General features: G+C 38.8%; 1 protein-coding gene across 4 annotated transcripts in view; it reads right to left on the reverse strand.

Annotated features, from left to right (window-relative positions):
• Positions 1-291: 291 nt before the first annotated feature.
• Positions 292-23,036, reverse strand: part of BCHE (butyrylcholinesterase) — a 54,419-nt gene continuing 31,674 nt past the window's right edge. For 3 of the 4 annotated variants that reach the window (XM_026855164.1, XM_026855163.1, XM_026855162.1), the window contains exons 3-4: positions 9,575-9,741; positions 292-2,747 (exon numbers count right to left, since the gene is read on the reverse strand). In XM_026855164.1, the coding sequence (XP_026710965.1) occupies positions 2,620-2,747; positions 9,575-9,741 (295 nt within the window). In that variant the 3' untranslated portion in view covers positions 292-2,619. Of the gene's footprint in view, positions 2,748-9,574; positions 9,742-10,502; positions 10,707-23,036 lie in introns of those variants that run through there. The other variant, XM_026855166.1, reaches the window with a different exon arrangement.

Genomic DNA, 23,036 nt, shown 5'->3' on the forward strand with positions numbered 1-23,036 from the left:
GTAATCAGCATTTTATGCAATGACACAGTATCCTCAAACAATTTCCGGCATAAGTTTGTTTGACCTTTAGTTTGAAACTACCCACAATGGGGACTGGTGTTTTTTTCACTCTTCATTAACTTACCCATTTCCATCCAAGTACTCAAGGCTTTCCTATTTTTTTGCATAAGTGTGGGATATGATTATATGACTACATGATATATTGATTTCATAGAAATGATAAATGAAGATATTATTTCCCAGCATGTGAAAAAATACAAAGCTAGCAATTTATTCACACCGAGAACATCAGTAAAACCACACTTCAAAAAGTTGTTTAACCTTTATTTTAATCTGCTTTTCTTTCCTCTTCACCCTCATTCCTTCTTAGGAAGATCACAGGCATGGTATGCATACTGTGGAAAGGATATTTGCCTTCAAATAGCCGTTATCCACCCTAGCTCACGGTACGTACAGACAAAGGACACCTTCCCAGCAAAATATTTTACAAACTGCTTTACAATTCGCCCTTCCCAAAGGTTATTTCTGTATTTTAATTAGCTCAAGGTTTTTTTCCCCCCATTGATTAGGCTGATTAGACAGTGAAATATAGTTAAGAAGAGGATAGCAAAAGAGACAAATACTGCTTTTATCGTGCCTGGGTGTTGCTGATGCTGTCAAAGCTCACTGTGGTAGATCAGCACCCTGAGACACAGCACATGAATAAAACGGGGAGGGCCAGAATGGGCTCAGTGATGGACAGAAAGTTCATCCCTCTGTGTTTTTCTAGCAGCTCATCACTGGCACGAGGAATACCCGATAAATAACCAATACACTGTGGATTGACGCAGCTCTCCATGCAGATATTAATAGCGGTAACTATGCTAATGTATGTAATGAACTAATTACCTGTGGTATAAACATGAAGTGCTGCATGAAGAGGGCTTTTAAATCCCAGATAACTTCAAGTTTTAATCAGCATGCTCAAAAAAGAACTGGGTTTTTTGATTGCGCAGCTTTGATTGTGTTCTCTGGAAATACTGTGCTAAAAGGTGGCTTTCCATAATTTAGTCAGGAAATAATTGTATTCTCTTAGAAATAACCATCATCTCTTGCAGAACTTGGCCTTTCTGCAAAAATAAATCCTTGCAGTGTAGGTATCCTGTGTGGTCAAAATGATGGCCAGAAAGAGAAGACTCTCTGTTCATTATCTAGATCTCTTCAGTCTGCTCAGTTCAAGAAGGAATTTTGCAAGAGCTCGCAATCACTACAACAGAAAATAGATGCACTGTAATGCTATTACATTAACAGAAAGCTTCAGAATAATTTATTTATGAGATGGGTTGTTGCTTTTACATACTCCTTATGTTTATCAATTTTTTTGGCATTTATTCTTCCCAGTTGGGCCGCTGAAAAGCAGCCAATTAAGGTGTTATTCAGGCATAAAACTTCCAACCCCATCCAGAAGCAGGGAAGTAGGAAGAAGAATGATCCAAGGGTTGTTCGGATTTTTTTTTTTTTTTTAGATGCTTCTAATAGATTTGGCTCAAGTAGGTAGCAAGGGGTCCAGGAGATGCCTACTTGCATGGTAACTAGAGCTCACTTGACCATGTCAAAGAGCCGGTTCCTTCCCACCAAGGTCACAGTGTCCCTCCGCAGTGACATCCTTCCCCAAGAGGAGCAAGGGCTTTGCGGCCAGGTCCCACTGTCCTGCGGAGAGCTGGCTGGCTGAGCTGGGCGTTCATGGCTGAATGCTGATGAACCTGCTGACATGCAGAGCAATGATCTTCTGCAGATATAAAAATTGCCTGACATGTTCCAGTAAACATGGGGCTGTCCCTCAACTAGGTCACAACTCAGCGGACAAAACATACTATAATTGGAGCTTTTCTCCTTACCATTGGGTGCCTGAGCAGAGAAAGATGTGTTTGTGAATCTGTAGGTCTTTACTCCTTGAAAAATAAGGAAAGCAGAAGCATAGGCTCCAGTTTTTCTGGCTTGTTTTGCAGTTGTGCTTGCACACAGATTGCCGATGATTTAGGCCTTCAGTACACAATTTGAATACCTTCCTACTATGGCTTTGTTCTGCAGATTTGGCCATAAAGACGCAATGATTTGGGCTTTAATGGCAGTCTTAAAACTTTTGGGTCTAACAAGCAAATATCATTTGGTGTGCCCAGCAAAGTTATTATCTCTTTATGTTTATGTCAATTAAATTATGTCTGAAGCAAGGTTTAAGTGCGGTGGCATTGCAGTTAAACATCATACCCGATTGTGTTTTGCATGGCTATTTCTATTTAAAAAAAAATAAAAAATCCATTTTTCTATAACAGATTACATTGTTTCTTTGAAGTGTGAATTTAAGCAGCTAGTGTTTATAATAATATGTACATCATTAATCTTCAGACTTTAATCTCTATAGTCCTATTTAACACAGGGAAGCTTCAAAGGGTACGGATGCCTTCTATTGTTTATTGAGATATGAGGTAAAATATAAATGAAAGATCTGGGGAATCAAAATTATATCCATAACATTTTTTTTTAATCCACATAATGTATTTAATGCTAGATGTGTCAGAAAGCTACCTGTATATTTGCCTGATGAGCAGTAATACGGACATACTGGACGGGGTAAACATATTAATTAGAGCCTGCACATCTCTCCTTCTTGCTAGTGTAATCATTAAATTGATTTTTCCAGTCTGACATGTAATTGTTCCAGCGATGGAATCCTGCTTTCCACTCTCGTTCTGCTTCATCAATATTTCCTGTAAAACATGAAATGGGTTACATTAATCTAAATTTGAATCTCTTTATATGCTAATTGAAAAATAATTTTGATTATCAATGTCAGTTGCTCCATATACGAGGATTGTCTTTCGTCTCTTTTCCTAAACCTGGAATGACTGAAAATTCAGTGATTAATACTTTATCTTTAAATCAGGAAGGAAGGATTGCAAAAATATTCTGGCACACTGCAGGCTAATAAATATACTTATATACTTATATAAATACTTATATAAATATATAAATATACTTAGCTTGTTGCTTCTGTCCATCAAATTCATCACTTTAACGTCACCTTTTTATTTATTTATTTTATTTTAAATCCTCAAAATATTACTTTGGTTCAGTATACTCTACAGTGAAACCTACGTATCCTAAAGACTATGCAAACTGAGGCAGGTGCTTGCAAAGGTACAGTGAAATCATAGCTTTGTTCCAGGCCACAACGGTACGGCCATCAGTTTCAATGGATTTCAATGGATGGCCAGGATTTTTGCCCTACTGTAGAATAAATCCACATGTTTAATGTGGAAGGGGAACAAGTCTGGAGAGGGATAGTGTAAAACGTGCACTATGTCAACATGAAACCATCTTCTCTTTTCTTTCTTATTCTAGCCTATAAAGCGTTTGCCGACTAATCCTCTGTCCCAAGGCAATATTTACTGCCAAATTTGTTACAGACATCAGAGAAGAGGATGAGGATAAGAAGAGTAATAAAAATATATCACTTTACAAGGTTCCCAGAGTATTTTACAGACAGGGATCACTTCCTTCATTCCCCAAAGGTAATTAATGCTAGGGAGAAATGCAGTGACCTTGCAGGAACAACCCCTACAACAATTAAAGGAAAGATGACGTATGTAGGCTCTACCACATGCTGTGGCTTATTGTTTTGGATCAGTCGCAGACTTTTTCTTAAAGTGTAGAAACCATTTATAATCTATGAATGCTTTTATTCATTCTGGACCTAATTATCTCAGTGTCCCATACTGACATAGCTTGCTTCCAGGAAAATTTGGTAATCTTGTTTGTGAGATAACAGTTCCATGGTTTCTTTATGCTCTTTTGACTTTATGTTCTTCTGCTGCAGTAGACCATAGGCCCTTTCCCTCCATAAATAAACCCTTTTCCCCTTTTTTATGATCTGCCAGCACCGCAAGTTTAACTGGTTATGTGAAAATGAAATACTTTTGTGTTTTACACATCAGTAGAGAAAATACCCTGGAAGGAGAGTTAACAGATTCAGAGATTTAGTTTGGAGGAGCATCCAGTAATTTGGTTGCTTATCTGCAGTTTAATTCAACATTTCCAAACCTGTTTAGTCTGGAAATCCAGATGGCAATTTAATGAGACTTTGAAATGAGATTTACATTACTTCTTGGTTTCAGTGAGACCAGAAATAAAACCAAGATACTTTTTTTTTTTTTTCTGGGGAGGGTCTGGACTTCCGTTTGTAGTCAAAAGGGAAAATATGAAGAACAAATATAGAAAAAAAAATTTAAAAATTAACCACACTCCTCTCACCCAGTTCAGAGATGTAAATAAGCTTGGTTATATCAAAGATTGCAGAAAAGTTCAGAACATTTTAAATTTTTTTTTTTGCAGGCCACAATGGCCAATAACTCAAAGAGGATTTGTAAATGCTGGTAACAATAAAATCACGTTTTGATAACTAAGCTAGGCAGGTATGGCTTTGAGAACTATGGGGAGAAGACATGCACAGCATTTTACTTTCCTGATTCCAAGAACTCGCCTTTGTATGTTTCTTAATTTAAAGATACAGCCAAGGTCTTGGGTAAAGCCAAAGTTTCCACATACATCAAATGGATTGGTAATTTAGAGTATCAGGCAGTACTGGTTTTACTTGGAGAAAAATGCTTCAGCTGTGTTTCTTGTCTTATTCTTGATTATGGGTATCTGGTTTTATTTATCCAGGCAAAGCTTCCACTTATGAATTTAAAAAACTCCTGTTCCTTCTTTAATTATTCAGGTTTAAATGTGTTTGAAGTCTGCCCAAATACTTCAGAAACAGGAATAGCTCTACCATACACACATCTTCAATTAAAAGTCACTGTTTTGGAGTATAAATTATGAGGCATTTCAGTGCTTCTGAAAGATCGTGGTGAAGGAGTGAGTCAGCTAGAGAAAGTAGACAACAAGGAATTCAGAGTAGCCACCATTATGAATCTAAAAGACAAAATGGGGGGAAGGAAAACACTGAAATAAGAACTTGGATTCCCATTTGTTTGCTTTTTTCAGTGATAAGATCCAAATTGAAGTCACAAGTCAATGCATCCCATTATCACCAACATCATCAATCTCTTTGAAGAAAAAAAAAAAAAAAAAAAAAAAAAAAAAGATTAGAGATTTCTACTTGACCGATAATTACAGCTCAGAGCACTGGGTTACTACGATGCACTGCAATAGTATGGAAGTCAGCTAATGATACGGTGAGGTTATTTTGCTATATGTAGTCATTTAGGCAATCCCAAACTTTATAGTAATCCCCATTAGCCTCATGCAAAGCCCGGTAAAATTTACAAGGGGAAAAGGGGATATTTCGGTAGGCAATGAATCATACCTTAGCGCTCAGAAAGGTCCCAGTTTAACAGACCAAAAAAAATGAAAGTGCTTTTTTTATTCTTCAGCGGTGTCAGTGCAGACAGCTGGCATTTCTTTTCTTTCCACACAGGCATACAGCCCTGCTGTAATGCCATTAAAGTAAAAGTTAAATTTATCTCCATCCCATCACTTGCTGAACAGCTAGATGTGCCAATAAAGTGCTAATCTTAAATGTATTTTTGCGGTATTAAGATTGGGAAAAAGGCCACATAGCTGTTATGATATAGTTTAATTAATAAGGGCTGACAAGTTGGAATTAATTTTTCTGTCCTCAACAGCTCATAAATATGGGTACCTGCAAACTTCTTGATTCGTTAGTATGATAAATGCTACGAGTTTATCTGTGCTGTAGATTCTCACGGTGATAGTTTCTGCACAAATGTTCAGAAAGGAGAAAACAAATAGTGTGTGTACATCAGTATCTCAATTCAGTGTTCTTTAGTCACACGCTCTGAATATCAATGCTTTTTTAACTACAACAATATATTTGTTTTCGTACGTATTTTTAAGGACTTCAGATTATTTTTTAATTTTAAAAATTTTCTTCTTTCACAAGTCAATAGAGCTCTCTGGGAGATGAAGCACTCTAAGGACTGATATTTCTCCTGTGACCTGGGATGCAAGCTACTGGAGTTTGAACAAAATCAAATGAAGGTACAGAGCTTACTGCCCATAGGTGGACTGGCTACAGCCTAACTTTGTCAGTGTGTTAATTCTGACGAGTTCGCTTTTCTGCATGCATAATGAGTGCAGTATCTAGCTAACTGAAAACTAATTTTGATGTTGGATTTTCTAATTAGTCGCATTTTTAATATTTTTACTACCCCGAGTATTTAGCTCTATAGAATCCAGACACTACTTGGAGGGTCATAGCAAATAAAATTATTTTGCTTATTCACTGATCAAGAGGTTGAACTTTTCTCTGTCTCCTCCTTCAGAATCTTTTTAGGGTTGTTTTAAAATGTAATATATTTGCATTACCTGCTTCGATGTTTGGTCTCTCTATAGATGATATATAAGCAGTAATATAAAATAAATAGAAAAATATGTATTGGGCACACTAAACCAGTAATGGAACACAAATGGAAAGCTTGGCTGCCTGTAGCTTTCCATAATCAAGAGGAAACGGGCACATATAAATAGTTAGGGCTTTAGATGCATTAAAGATTATGTTAAGGAGGTAGAGTCTAACATAGATGCTTTTATAATTATCATATGATTGCTCTAAAAGCTACTTAAGAGTCACTTACTGTTTACTGTCCCTCCGGTGTGTTTCTTTTAGAAACAGTCATCAGAAAAAGTTCCCAGTGCTCACGCCCTCAGATGAAATATTAAAAGCTGAAGGCTCCCAGCTTGTCTTAGGGTGACTGGGAAGGGAGGGAGGGTATTCTCAGTGCTTTCACAAGTGGGTTGAAACCTGCGTAGAAGTTGTGTCTAGTTGGAATTGAGAGCCCACGTAAAGCACGTCTTTGGTCCAGTTTACTGGCTAGAGATTATTATTAAGCTAGACACAAAGCTACAAGTTTTGACTTCTGTCTTCAGTTATAGTTTTATATATTGAAATTGGAGGGGAAGACATTGAGAAATCTTCCAAAAATCATACAAAACACTTGAGATATTAAATCCATTTTTTTTATATGTCTATTACTGTTACGTTAGTGTGTGAGGCTTTATTTTTTTCTTATTAGTTTTTCTCAATCCATAACCATGTTTTTGTTTTTTTTTTTTTTCTTTTTTTAATATTACATCAGATTTGGTTGCTTGAAGAAAATGGAAAATACCTGACTTTAAGCATGGCAGGGAATAATATTTTTCCTCTCTCATATATTTAATTGCCTCAAGGAACCTGTCTTACCCAGCCTGGCATGGAAACAGGCTTGCTCAGATGCTGAACACCTTTGGAGTTGGCCATTACGTGGCGAGAAGGGCTCAGCAGGGGTAGCAAGCCTTGTGCTAGGAGTGGAGCAGTAGCTAAACAACTGCTTTGTTACCAAGTGCATCCATGTCAAATTCCAACCACTTGGCACAACAAGAAATCCACCTGCAATTTCTGAAAAATAAGTTGGTTGGATTGTCCTCTTAAGGTTCTACCCAATTCCACTTTGTCTAGCTGAACGCTACTTGAACCATAACTTGCAATAATGATAACATATAAAAATTCCTATTTCTTGTTCTCTGTCATCTTATATCATGTCAAAGCAACCTTTCAAATATTGAAATATTTCAATGGAAGAAATTATAGAAAAGATAGATGCTCAGAAAATGAGGAAATAAGTGTATTTATGTCATGCACTATCCTTTGGGCATAAGAGGAGATAGAAATGCAAAATAACATTTCAGTGAAGAAAATTATTACAATATAAAGTATTATTTCATGTTTGTAAGCAGAATCTTAAAGATATGTTTATCAGAACTGTATAAGATTGTATAGGGAAAATAAATATAATAACGTAGTATTTCTGTTGCAATATTTCAAGGAGTGATATATGTAGGTACATGGCAAAACAGCACTACTTCCTGACAATATTAGAATCCAGGCATGATGATTCTTTCCTTTTATTGCTAAAGAATATGCTCAGGATTTTTTAAAATCAAATTACCTAAATTTATGCTGTAAATTACTGAATATGGCAAAGTGATGTAGTTATGTCTCCTGGCAGATCCAGAGTGTTGCTTTGTCATTCTTCATACCACAGGACCAATGCAAAGCAACTCTGTTGTCCTGCCGAGATGTGCTGGGCTATGTCTGGTGATGTGCTCTCTTCTGCTCTGGCACAGAGCGTTCGGTTGTGCACACTCCATTTGTAAGACACACGCTACTCAACAGGGGTTCACAGACAGGTTAAAGAAATATGTAAAATAGTTCAGTTCCCCTGGCTCAGCATAAAGGGCTTGACAGAATTTTTGAAACCTCCCTCAAACCCATCCATAATTTGGTATCCTGTGATTTTAAAATCGCAGCGCATGCTTTATAAATTATTCATTTACCTACTGATTTTGCTTCTCTTGATTTAATTGAAAAACATCTATTGAATTGAGAGGGCATAAAAGTAGAGCCATAATACAGTTATAGGCTCAAATGAGGAAGGAATAAATTATTTCAGAAAGAATCATCTGTGCACCATGAAAGTTTACAAATTTTTAAGACTAACATTCAAACTGAATCTTACAGAAAGCTTGTAAATTGCTAAGTAACATTTAAAAAGTGTGTCTTATTTTTGAAATGAGACTTTCCTCCCCACCCCAGACAAACTGCAGAATACTATTCCAGAGCTGCAACATAACTTTATAAAACCAATTCCTTTCAAAGTCCAGAAGCACAGAGGCTTGGTGGGCTTCGCAAAAACAGTGACATAAGGCTTCTACAGAAAATCCAGGTCCTTTTTTGTTCAACGTTTTTGTTAAAATTTCAAATAGCCCGTTGTACTTTTCTAGGTAGTGAAATCTCATGAATTTATCATATACACAGTCAGGCACAAATCGGTCCTATTTTGCATAGGCAAATCCTGGAGTCTTTGGTTTGTTGTCAATAGCTAACGCTCTACAAAGAAAAAAACACAAGATGCTCTTATGTGAGATGTAGAACAGATGCTGCCCCGCTTGGCAGCAGCAACACACTTAATATCCTCTCTGGACTACTTGCATGATCATATAATCCCGTAAATAATTGATAATATAATCCCAATATAACATCCCACAATGTACCTGTGATCCATGAAGTTTATATGGAACATCTAAAGGCTCCAGAGATCCCAGTGCAAGCTCCCCCCTTCAGCAACATCTCTCCTGCTCTCTCCAGCACCCCAGGATCCCAGAGCCAAGACCTTCGCAGCGGGGTAGTTTGACAACAGAGGTTTCCAGCACTCTAAAATGTCTCACATTGTGGCTGCATCTGCACTTTGGGGCCTGAGAAGCTCCACACCACGTAAGTCCTGGGCCTTGGCCTGTCCCCAGGTTTTTTCCTAGGATGTAACAGGGTGCCACAGGGTGGTGAGCCCATGGCCAGAAGCACAGGGCACGTTCCACACCCTCACCGCAGCGTGGACACTTCTGTCCAATCTGAACGTCTCATGGAAATTCAGTTAAAATGAGGAATCTAAAGGTTTAAACTCAAGTATCATGTTAATATCAAGAGAATGGTTCTTGTATGAGAGTTATAGAAAAGCATCTAAAAAATAATTTTTACCTGTCATTTCCAGGACTTTGGGAAAAAAAATATTCCAGAATCGACACTGCTGAGCACGCAACTTTGTCAGTATCTCTGAAGTGTCGGTATTTAATGTCAAATATTTTTGTTCAGCACTAGTGAAGACTGGCCATCTTGTTCCATTGGTCAGGGTCCCGTTTGGAGTTCTAAATGAGAAAAGAAGCATTTCATCTGGAATGAGAAATTACCTCAGCGCATCAATAAAACATTATTTGTTTTTTTTATTTAATGGTTATTTCAGCTTAAGTATGGTTAGTTTGGAATTACTGAAATATAATTTGGTAAGTAACAGGATAAAAGGAAGGTAAATTTGATTTAACTTCATTTAAAGAAAAAAAAATAATTTGTATTCCCCTTTTAGGGTGTTCTGGGTTCACTTAAGGGGAAAAAAGTTAATAAACAGCCATACACAAACTACACTTGTTGAATTGAGATTCTCACAGAAGCTGTGATTATGGATGACTTAAGAACAAACCAACCAATCAGTCTGGGAGGTTGAGTTGTTTCTGTTTTTGTTTGAATGTTGATCCAGATAGACAAATAGATTGGACTAAATAGCTCAGATAAAAATGCAGGTAAAGGTACAAATAATGTCTAAACTTTGGGTGAGAGCTGGATTGGGAGACAAAAGGACAATATGTAGTATCTATATGACTAGAGGAAATAAAAAATGGTTTATGTGAGTAGAAGAACAAGATGGGGAGCATTGCATTAGGGAACAAATGTGACAAGATTTTCAGAAAAATAAGTACATTTATACTTGAAACAATCATAAATCACCATTAGCTGAGAAGAGGTTAAGAATACAAATGAAACATCTTATTGCATTGCAAGCAGAAGGACTCATTTTCCTTTCTGGAAGCTGATGTCAGGGAATCTGGGGTTTAGGGCTGAACAACAGTATTTGATGATTCTTGGTGGGATAAATTAAGATCGCTGTTAGTTAAGTTAATTTGGTTATCTCTACTTTACTTTTCACCAGGACTCTTCCCAGAAGACAGTGGTCAGAGAGGAGTCCAGGGCGTGTGGAGCCCACTTGAGTTCTGCTTGCCAAGAGTAGGAACAAGGTACCGGGTGTAGGTGGGAGCAGTCGGTGCACAACATTCAGCTGCTGAAATAATATCAGTATCTCTTAGTTGATTTGAAACCAATCAAGTGTTCGGCCCATGTTTTAGTATTCTGGAGTCTGTGGCATTGACTGCTCGCAGAATGATGCTAGAGGAAGAGATTCAGCATATTTCCTGAATCGCTCACTTTACTAATTTTTCTTTACAAATTCAGCTCTGATTAACCTATGGCACCCTTTTTAACTGCACATTTATTTGTGGCTCATAAGAACGATAGCTTAAGCAGAGCTTGCGCTTCAGTTCAAGAGCAGAACGCTAACGGTGCTGTGAGTATTCATTTAAAAGCTTTTATGCTATGAAATAAATCATGACATTCCACATTATAATTTACAGGTGTGGGGGGATTACACAATGGCTACAGATGTATTTTACTAAAAATGATTGAAAGATCTGTCAGATGAAAACAGCATTTTGAAATACATGAACCTGCTGATTATGACATTCTCTCTGCATTTCAAGGAATTTTCCTGTTCAAAGAAATGTCCAGTAATTTCCTTTTTAGCTCCATTATTGAAGATTTCCCATGTTAAAAAGTAGCTCCCAGTTACAGCAAAGCGGAGATCACAGGAGTATAATTTTTAACTGGTAAGAACGAGTTATGATTATAACCTCATTGTTCTATCATAATTGCTGTTCATTCCGTCTTGCTAATAACTTCATGATGAGAATTGCAGTGCCCACAATAAGCTGTAAAATTCCCCGTTCTTTGCACCAAACTCAAAGTTTAATAATATTCATATTATTATAAAATAAAAAGTATTGTGAGAATATCTTTACTCAACAGAAGGGAATCCAGTACACTGCACAACCCTGTCTCTGCCCATCGATGTCTGGATGGACAATCTTTGCTGATAGATTATAGGAACTTGCTGCTACTGAAACAAAGCTGAAAATTTCCATAGAATCCTCCGTCCTATCATCTTTAGGAATTCCTCAAAACTTTGCCCTTTCATCTTCGGGTACCAGTCAATCATCTCTTCTTCAGTATGTTCCAGTTTTGAGCACCTCAGTGCTGTCAGTGAGGTCTCAAGGTGTGTCCTCAAAGGGCTTGGGCCACACACATCTTCAGGGCAGACCTCTATCTTGTGCGTCTACTTTGTCAAACACCTCTGCCCATATCTATAAGCTCCCGTCAGGGAAGATCTTCATTTTGCAAAATGTGAGGTTCTTTGCCGAATATTTCAGAAAGAAGCTAACTTTTTTCTACACGTTTTTAAAATGTTTGCAGGAGCAAGTCTTATGGCAATTAAGAAATAAAATTATTTGAATTGCTTCCAGAGAATAAATGCAAGAGAGGAAAAAAAACCCCACCAAACAAACAACTCCCCAATCTTGTGTTTAAACTTTGGTGTAAACAGAATTTGTTTCATTATTTCAGTTATATTTTTTCTTTGCCTATGCCCTGAAGTTGTAAGCTGGACTCTTTCTACTCTGTGATAGTGGTACAGCAGCTCATGTATAGTTAATTATTTTAAGATATGTCTTTAAGGCAGTAAAACTTCTTTTCTCATTAACTCAGAAACCAGAGTGCCTTCGAGGACTCAATCTCCAGTAAAGCTTCTTCCATGTTCTCCCTTTACACATACATGTGATCTCCTTGAAGTCCATGAGCCTTATTTAACCTTGTGCTCAGTGGAAGTTGCTTGGTGTTATTCATTGTTACTAAGATCAGGTTCTTCCCCCACTGGGTATTGTATGTCTAGAACTGTCAAAATGTTTAATTCTCAAGACTCATTTACAGCAAGCATACTAGATTTAACATAGGAGTGAAGAGGGGTTTAGCGGAGTTTATTCACTGATCATTTCCGTATATTTAATGTTCATCTTCAACAACTTTAGAAAGTTAATTTGATTCAGATGGAAAATACAGCAACATGAACAGAGTTCTGTTAATCATAATAAACACACAGACATTACTGTTCTCATTAATATGATCAATATAGCCTGAAATGCAACACTAGTTCACTGCATATTTATTAATATTCACATAACATTACTTCTACATATAGTCCATCACACACACAAAAATGTAATACATCACCTAACGTTGTTTTTTTTTGGTTTTGTTTTTGTTTTTGTTTGGTGAGCATTCATGATATAAGGTACCCATACAATATTCACTTTATTTTTCCGAGTGAGCTCTGAATAGTGTTTTCACTCTGCTGTGGTATCACATTTAACAGAGAGGTTCTTTTGTTCTGTTAAGTTACATTTTGATATAGTCCACAATGAAAAATTTTCTCTGATAAGTCTCCTGAAAACAGTTTTAGGCATCATTTACCTTCCTAATGAGTGTTGTAAACACTAACTGTACCACCTGCCAGCTTAGAATGTCCCAAGCTTTCCCCGAATTCCTATTTAGATGCTCTATTTGTAAATGGATCAGGTTAACGTGTTGGGTGTTTCTCTAGAGGAAAAGAAAAACAAAACCCACATCATTTTAGCTGTCTAACGCAGATGAATTATACCAACCCAAACTCACTACGAGATTCACAGGCTGAAACACAATTTTACCTCCAGTCCCCAGTAGCCCCTTCCTCCAGACAGAAAAATATTTGTTCTGCCTGGCTGAAGCTGTTCACAGAGATATTGCTCCCCGAGAGGAAGCATAACGCTAATTTCACCTGAGCAGTGTGTTATTGCTCTTAATTGTCTCTTCAGTTGCAGCTGGCTTTCCTCTGACCCGCGCTGAGAGCTCCTTTGCCTACAGCTCACCCCGGAGAGGGTTTCCCCTTCCTCCCGAGCATGCGGGGCCACGGGCCAGCGGCCCCTCGGTGCTCAGCCTCCCCCAGTCCCCACAGAAGCAGCAACCCCGCCGCTCGCAGGCACTTCGGAAGGCAATTCCTTCCTCTTGTGCCTTCTGCAGGGTATCGCCAGGCTGGCATTCTGCTGCCGTGTGTCTCGTTAGCCCAACGGGTCGCCCACTGAGATTAATGAAAAGTTATGATAATGCCGCTGCACCCTCCGCTTCCCCCGTGCTGGAAGGGTTGAAATCCAAGGGAGACCTGCTCCTCCTTGGTGTGACTTTATTGACTTCACTCCGGGTGTAACCGCTAATGCTCATTTTCAATTTGGCCCCCTTTTCTTTCGAAACAGCTGGTTCAAAGGGAGGAGAGAGTGAATGTGAATCATTTTTATTAGCTTTTATGGTTCCTTGTAGCTGTCAGGCCGCACTGGCAATCAGCTGTTTTTCATGGGATGGCGTTTTACCATGTGTTACCATGGGCACAAGATAACAGGGAGGGGAAACGGCCTTAGAGCAAATGCAGCAGCAACAATAACCCCGTCCTTGCAGATTTTCTACAATTGCATGACAAAGCCTTTAAGAATTATGGAAATAGTTAGTTTAGCATCAAATAAGGAGCGTACTGTAAATGTTTCACCCCCCTAGGGTAGCTCTGGGAATGAGGGATGGTTCAGCCCGTGCCTATACTGGAATCCAAAGGAGCCGGGGAACTCGCACAGCTCTACCGAGGTGGCTTCAGAGCAGCCACGTGAAGGCTGCTGCAGCTCAGCGTGGTTTCCAGGCCAGCAAACTGGTATAAAACCTGACAGGACTGAATGTAATTAATAACGTCTTTGTGCTTGTAGAAATACATGATGAACTGCTTTTTCTGTAGCATTGTAAATTTTTGTTGTGTTGTCTCCTAATACGTTTTCTGCCAGGTGAAAGGGAGATAGCACAGGGTAGAGAAATCCAAGGTCCAGGAACAATGAACAAGAAGACATCAGCGAGGCTATAGGATTAACAGTTGATCTCAGAGTTAGAGGCTAGAACCAGAGTTATGTGGTTTACAAGGGAAGTAAAGATGCCAAACTATCAACTGGCACCACAGGTTAAGCTGTCACTGTGCCACCAGTAAACACACCTGCTTGCTTTAATGAAGCTGCAGGTAGATTAAAAAAAGATGATAGGATGGTAAGGGCTCCTGGATAACATCGTCATGTGATAGGTCTCCATCAAAGCTCTGATCTCCAAATCTTTGGTCCTTCAAGGGACAGGCTAGGCCAGCCTCTTGTCCTTCTTCTGGCAGTATGGCTAAAGCCTTTGTCCCTCCTGCTCATGCCTCGATCATAAAATGATCCTGTTGACTTCAGGGGAGTCACGATGGGGATATCCTGTGCTTTGAGGAAAGGCCACAAGATTTGTATCCTAAAAATTAATCTCAGTTTTACCATTGCTTTATTAGTTGTGTTGTGTAGGACATGTCCATTAATCATGCTGGCACTAAACATACCCAATCAAAATATATTTATTTATCTAATCCAAATGGATGAAATTATGTTGTTGGGTATTTTTTTTCCCCCAGCCTGGAATAAAATAGTTTTTTGTTTTCCCTCTTCTCCCCTTGGACAAGAGGCTACTCCTAATTAGCCAGAGAGCTGACGAGGAGCACCAGGCACGCCGTGCTGCCTCGGCCCCTGGAGCAGCGCGCTGCAGAGGGGTGGGAAGTGTTTGCGACATTAGGCAGGCAAATGCATCCAGATGTCTGACATAATTTCTGAAGGCCACAGTGCACCATATTTATGCCTGTGTTCATTTTCTCGTTGCAACACGACGACTGCCAGGTTAACGGCAATTTTAGGCTGTGGCATGGTCCCCAGGGGGCTGACAGAGCAGTGACAGTGTGTGTTTGTCTAAGGCTTTGCTCACGTGTTACGACTGGGAGCTTAAAAGATACTCTCCAGCCCAGTCCTATTAAAAAGAAGAGCAGATTTTATTGTTAAGTACTGGTGGAATCTTCGCAAACCCTCAAACAATTTGGCTTAATGCTGTTTTCTTCGTACTGGGCTATTAGTTTCAGATGACTCACTGTTAAGTAGACACTGGAGAGGGCAGTGAGGTTGAAGACTCAAAGTCCTTAACCTGAGGAGCAGTCCTAGCTATTGGAACCTGTTCTGGAAACTTTCTAAGGAAAGGTTAGCAAGGGAAAAGATGAAGAAATATCTGTAACACCTGTAAAAAAACCCTTTTAACTGTACAAACATCCCCAGAGGCTCTAATTACTGTATAAGCTTTCTGTTCAGAGACTGAGACCTGTATAAATCTGAAAGGCTCTCACTGTGTGAATACACGGATTGCCTCTGATGCAATATCACCATCAATTGGGTCCACCTATGTATGATTCAGTATAATGAATTTATTCTTAGATTTTTAAAATTCAGAACATTTTCCCAAGTCAGCTAATTATCTACCATCTACTAAAATGATTTGATGGACTCCCTGGATGAAATCTTTACATTATGCCAAAATATTTTACATTAAATTCTACGCTTTAAGGCTTTTCTTATTAGAAACTGCGAAAGCAAAGGCAAGATGACAGGGGCATTTTTCTGTCCATTATCCAAAGTTTATGAATCAGCCCAGTTAGAACAACAAGACAAGGGGAAATGTCACCCCTAAATAAGTGAATTGGAAAGGTGACACGGTATCACTTCACCAATACATATATTACTTTTGATGTCACTACTGCTACTAGTTAATGGTCTTTATACATGATGCTGCATAACAAATTACTTGCTAGTTTTTATTTAATTGGGGCACCTCTTCAGAGTATTCCTTAATATCAGCTGCTCACTAACCATCCTATGTATTGAAGTGATGTGGACCCTCCGTACAAATGCATTGCCACACTTAATATTTTATTTTAAAATATTCTCTTAAGGTCTTTATCCTCTTAGACTAATGGGAAAGATGGCAGCTATCGAATCTATCAGCTGGAAAGGGTGAGTGGTGCCACTTATAATAGCCAAATTCTAAAAACTACCGTACTGAAAGGTGACATCCCAGACAGGGCTATTGTCAGCCTGTGCAACACTGGGTGGTTGGAAAGCATCCATGATTATCTGTTTTATACACTAAGCTTCCCTACAGCCTCGTGGCAAAAATCACTGGTTCTGTTTCTGTGATGCTTGAGCCTTACTCAGATTCCCACTGTAATGAATGAAAGGACTCGTAAGATTGAGTCTGAGAGACGTTGCAGATTGGAATCCTTCAAATTACTTTTCCTCGGCAGCTGTGTATGGGAAGTTCGTTATAATCTGTTGTGCTCAGTTCTCACTCACAGATCACATACATGAGTTCATAATCCAGTGACTATAAAGTGCCCCTGAGCCACAGCAAAAGGAAACTGCTTTGCAAGTTATATTGTAGGTAAATATTATTTCTTCTGCTGATCCTTGAAGAAACCTGTAGGATCCAGCTGGCATACTTTTTAACTGACAGAAACTGGAGAAGGACCTTTGCAGCTAGGCTTTCTTTCATCTTCACAGGCTAAAAAAAGCTCAGGATATTCCTTCCAGATTCCAGCTTGGTGACAGCAGTTGTGTGTTTAAATGTCTTAAACTATAAATTCTCGTGGTATGTGCTATTACAACCAATATCGGTTTCAGGAAATGAAGCAACAAGCTGTTGCTTCTTTTCTGGTCTTATTGTTTTCTGCTCAAAACAGCCTCAATGAGGCACCCGTCAAGTTGAAATGATTCTTGCTTGTGAATGTCTTGGTGAATTCCTGCTATATATAAGGGATTGGCAAGGTAGGTCTTAAGGTATTGGCCATAAATAATAAAGTATTTGAGAAATTTAGATCCAGGATGTTCTGCCTTAGCTCTTTGGGCATGCTTGCAATGCATTTAGGAGCTCAGTGCCTCAAATCCTTGGCTCCTGGACTAGGCTGCTCTGGTATCAGGGGTAATAATGAGCTGGGTCAGCTGAGCCAGGGCTAATGAGCCCTTCAGACCCTGTCTGTGCGTGCCTAACCTCCTGGGCTCATGCTGGCACTCCTGCACGTAGGTCTGCTCTGCTCTGAAAATGTTTCAGCAAAGCTTGGTGCTATTTCAGCAACCCGCCCCGAACTCCACCATCTTTATGGCATAGGGTGGGATGTGATCATTATACGAGGTCTGGAACATCAGTCCGACCATTCTGTCTAAGAGTAGAAACTTGAAAGCAAGTTAAAATATCCTGGTAAAGTTAAACGTGATGAGATCTTTCTCTAAATTTATCTTTAATTAATAATGAAGATCCACCCTGATTTAAATGAGAGCAATGTTGTCCCAACATCCTCTGGGTCCTGCAGAGTGAGGACCGTCAGACCTTTGTCTCCTGTCCTCTCCGTGAATCTATGCTACTCCTAAAGCCCTGACAGTCAGAGATCCCTCAGTACCTCTGATGGTACATCCCAAACACATGCATGTTCTGCACTGTTTTGAAGAGGGTGTAAAGAAGAGACTGAGACCGCGCTGAATCTCACAGCTTTCTCATCAGAGAGTATTATTTCTGGCCAAAGAAAAGAAAGCAGCACTGAAAATCGAAAGAGTCTATGATGCTGGAAGCTGCCACAGTGAGAAGAGTGATTGGCAAGAGGAAAAAAGAAGAAGAAAGAACAAAACCAACAGCGAATAATCTTCAACCTCATGGTATAACTTCAAGACGACAGAAGATTTGAAGCTAAATTGACTTCAGGGAAATGGATGAAATTTTGACATTAATCTAGAGATAATTTAAAAATTTTGAATTTTAAATTTAAAGATGTTTTATCCTGTCTTGTTTTAAGAAATAATTATCACTCAGTGTGATGCTCACAGTCATGCTAAGCTGAAAGTGAGAAGTGTCTAATATAAAATACCTAAACCATAAAGTTTTAGTCATTTACATATTTAGATTATATATTGTGATAGAGCAGTAAAGGATTTTCTTCTTTCTGCTTAACATGACTTGCATTATTTTGCATGGCATTTGAAGACCAGTCCAGCACTTTTTTGAGGTGAATCAACTTACTGGTTAGGGGCTGATCCAAATCCAAACAAATGGAACAGGCTGACTGACTTCAAAAGCTTTGGATCAGGTCCCAGCTGGAGAAATACCTGTAGCTGTTTACAAAAGCAGCTTCTCTCCTCCTGGACAGAATTCACAATGATGATTTCACACCTTCTCCGGGACTCCAGGTTCTGGTGTGAATATTCACAGTTCGTATTTATGTCTCCTTTGAATAGACATAAGAGAGGCAACACTATGGCTTAGTCCTTCTCTATTCTAAAGGAACATTTTTTTTTTTTTTTTTTTTTTTTTTTTTTTAATGTTCCTGTAAAGTGTTTTGTAAGATCCTTATGCCCTTTCATATGGTATCAATTTTAACTTTCAAGGACCACTTCTCAAAGCTGTTATTTTTTTTACACTCCTAGCTGCAGCAAGAAATCAAATGAAACTACAGTTTTTAATCTTACTTGCAGAGGTTGAAGAGGGCTATTTGGAAATGGAAGAAGGTGCTGAACCCTGTTGAGACCTTGAAGGAGGAAGTACCTTCCATTGAAGGTAAGTAAAAGAATAAGTAGACAGGAAGGCACATGGCCCTTGCCCTTTTACTCATCCCCTGAAACTGTCTTATCTCCTCTACAAACTCAGTTCTCCTCATGACCTGGAAAAACTTGAACTTACATAGTAACCAGAATTGCTCCCTGGAAGAAGCCTGAAGAGAGTGTCTAAAGGGAGAGAAAAATGCTTTTATTGCCATGGAACTATTAATACTGTGGTTTAAATTCCCAGTGGCTTTGGTAAAATTTGTCAACACAGTTGGTTGTGCGAAAGAGCGAGTACTGTACTCATATGTATATGATTGCTGTTTCCATCTCTTGCTTTCTCTCCCATTAATAGAGTTCATCCCAGACACTCAGAAATTGTTAGATAAATGGATTCAGTGCTTTCCCTATCTCAAGACCAAATTTTCAATACCGACTGTGTAGTAGATACTATACTAGGATGTGATATTTGAGATTTGTTTTCTGTAATTGCCCTAATCATGATTTCTTTTCAAGATGGATGCTCCACATAGCCCTACACCAACTAATATCATCTAGATTCATTGTGTCCTGACAGATTTCATCATAGTAGTTTTTTTCTTGATAGTTTCCACTACTGCCACTGTTTTATTTCTGTGAATGGTAGGAAGAGCATGAGTCACAAACTTTAACTACCATGTAATCTAGGCCAAATTGAGAAGTCCTATAAATAAAGCCATTAGGTAGCTTTCAGTAGCATGTGTATGTGTTATTGCTTCATCTGAAACAGAACCACTGATACTTCATGATGGGAAATGTAAATAAGAAGCTATACTGTTCAGAACAACCCCCCAAAATATATTTTAAAATAAAATAAATTTTAAAAAATATATTAATTTCTTATATCTGCTATAAATTCATTGTCAATTTGGCATTTACAAGTGGAAGTTACGTGTAACTTTCTTTGATAAACACATTCAAATAATGTCCCAGCATTACGACATCCTCTGAGCCTGATTTGAACTACACCAAGAGGGAGATCTCCAAGTACCAACATGTGGATTGAGAGGCATGAGATGCATGCGCACAAGAAGAAATAGCGTGTAAAGAGGGCAGGACACCTGAGCCTATTCAAAGTCCTTTTTTCAAAATTGAGGGGGCTTTTGTAGAAATTATAGCATGCAGACTACTTCATAACTAGGATAAAACAACTGTTAACCCTCTAATCTTTTCCAGTTGTATAGAAAATTCACTCAGGGGCTACTCCTTGAGAACACCGTGGTGAATAACGCTCAGGAGAGGCAGATATTTAAGACTTCATTAGTTAAAATAAAATCACAGTGTTCGAACAGCAGTTCCAGTAGAGAAAGAATCTCTCTGGTGTAAATTTGAGGCAACACTCTGTAGAGTTTGTATCGTATGAAATTAGGAAGTTGTCTTATGTTCCCTCAAGGAAAGGTAGAGAACGCAGATGGTGGCCAGAGATGCCTTGGAAAGCAGACGATGGCGGGTTTTAGTTTTACATCTGCGCTAGCCCATAATTGTGTAACGTCAGTAACTGTAAGCATGAAATGCCTGATTTCCACTTGTGCAGCTTCTAGATTTGTGGGGACATAATCTCACAAATCCTGTGACTAAATTGCTAACTACATTTACCCACAATGGACTTCTCTTGCAGCTGATTGAAAAAAAATTAAACGCATATTGAGCTACCTTCAAAAATGTGGTGTTAGGTAACCTCTGCTGCTCCTCATTTCCTCTTTTCTCCCCTTTGCCACTTCCCTGAAACAAGCCAATCTCTTGCGTTAGGGAGTAAATTAAAATGTGTACTGAAAGGTTTCCATGCTTCGTGTGAAATTTCTCAGTAGGACTTCAGATTAGTGTTCCAGAACCACCTGGAAAAATGGGGTTTGCAGACCTTTTAAACTTCAATTTCTGTCTTTTGATGATGAAACAAGGACTAAGCTGCAGAAAATCAGCACAGAAGAAGAGTGCCCCTAAAAAGAGGATTAACTGGGGGTGAACGCTAATTAGAATTTCACAGTGACTTTTGCAACCATGTGTTTACACGCCTGCAAAAGTTATGATATAGGGAAAGTAATCCCTAATCCTAGATTATCTCTGAAGTGTATTGCTCTTATATGCGAACCTGCCTTACGCAGAAGTTCATGCATGCATTTCCTTCATTTCACTGTTCACAAACCCTTTCACTCCCCAAAATGGTTAGCAAATATCTCTGACATTGTCTTCTCTTATCTTTCCATCTCTTTCTGTGCTCTCTCTCTTCTTTATGTCTTCTCTTGTTCACCTAGCCTCTTGGTTAGCATTTCCCTTTCTTGTTTTCCCACCTTCCTTAGTCATGTACTTTCCATCAAACAGTGAATCATTTCCATCCAGGCTTCTTATTCCCACTCCCGAATTTGAGGTAGCGATCATACGGTGATTTTATTGCAACTCTTGGAACGGTTGAAACATTGAACAGTCTTCATTCCTCTCCTTTCCCCAAAACATATCCACGTAGGCGCTCTGCCAGGTTCTGGGCACAGCAGGGAAGCATGTCCAGTACAAGGCTCTTCTACCCTTCTCTCTTGCAAGAATAGGAAAAGCCACATCCAAGACATTTCCCTCTTCTTTTACAGGGTCAGCCAAAGGCAGCATAGCTCTACAAAAACTCACCTCAGAGAGATCCACTTTATCAGGGATTTGTTTGTGCCTGCACATGGATGTTTTTATCTTTGCCTTTGTCTGCAGACATGGGGAGTTCACCTTGCTCAGTCCCAGGAACATGAATTATCCCTTGTGGGTTTGATCCTGCAGCCTTTGACAACTCTGTAAGAGTGTACCCTTTTCTATAAAGCACTGCCAGTGTTATATTCAAGGCAAACCTTTGCATCATAGTTATAGAGTTTAGTTTTATGTCTCATTCAATTACTCCTACAATATTTGGACATTTCCTTAATAGATGTTCTCATCACATGTTTGAAAATAATAGTTTGACTCATCCGTTGTAGGGAACAAAATCTGTATGGACAGGATTGTATTTGCTGCACATATGGAAAGTAACAAGACATCTCGTAATTTTGCAATATTTTCAGTAATATTAAGCCAATTTGAACCATTTGAATCTGAGACCTATTTTCAAAAGATGACTGAATCAAATACTCCTGGTTTCAATTTTGAAATTCAATGACAGCTTGTCAGCTTGCAAGCCAGAAAGAGGGAGATGACTGCCAAGTGAGAGTGTCTAGTTACTGATTTTTTCCATGATGCACTATTTCCAAATAGATTGCTAAAAAGGTGTTTCCATTACTGCTTCTGAATATAACAGTAAGTACGGACCCTGGAAAGATGATGAGTCACTTTTATAAACCCACAAACCAAAAGTGAAGTTGGAGAAACAGGAGTAAGTTTCCTAAGATCTGATCCTTTTTTGTTGTTGTTGTTCATGACTCTGATTTCCATGATTTTTTTCAGGGCTCAGAGGCGATTTCAGTAAAAGACAATGAGCACAAGAATGCTTGTATCCTTTGGGGTCTTTTTTTTTTTTTTTTTTTTTTTTCCCTAACATGGGAAGGGGAAGACTTTCCTTTCCATATATATTTTTGTACTTTGAGAAACCTCTCTCATGCCTCATTTATACTCATTTTTTTACCTCGCAGCCAGAAATCTCATGTTCTGGATTCTTGACCTGATCCAGTCAAATCACTAGTTAATATGACAAATCACTTATTCTAGGTAAAAGTGAGATGCCAGAAGCAGCAAGCTCAGGGAAAGGCTCCTCTTGGTCCCACTGAGCTGTAGCTCCAGTGCGTTTGAAGACCCTGTGAGGAGCAGCCCCAGGTCTCAGCTGAGTAGCTGACAGGCACCTGCTTCTGTCCCTGTGAATGTGCACTACTCTCAGAAAGAAATACAACCCACAGCAAATTTCTTACCATGAAATGACTGAACGGTACATAAAGCTTCCTAGTTTCTGAAGTATTAGAAAATTAAAGGTAGTTGGAGGGTTTTTTTTTTTTTTTTTTTTTTTTTTTTTCCTT

This window comes from Athene cunicularia (assembly GCF_003259725.1).
Source record: "Athene cunicularia isolate RWA chromosome 9 unlocalized genomic scaffold, athCun1 chr9_part1, whole genome shotgun sequence".
Lineage (NCBI taxonomy): Eukaryota > Metazoa > Chordata > Aves > Strigiformes > Strigidae > Athene > Athene cunicularia.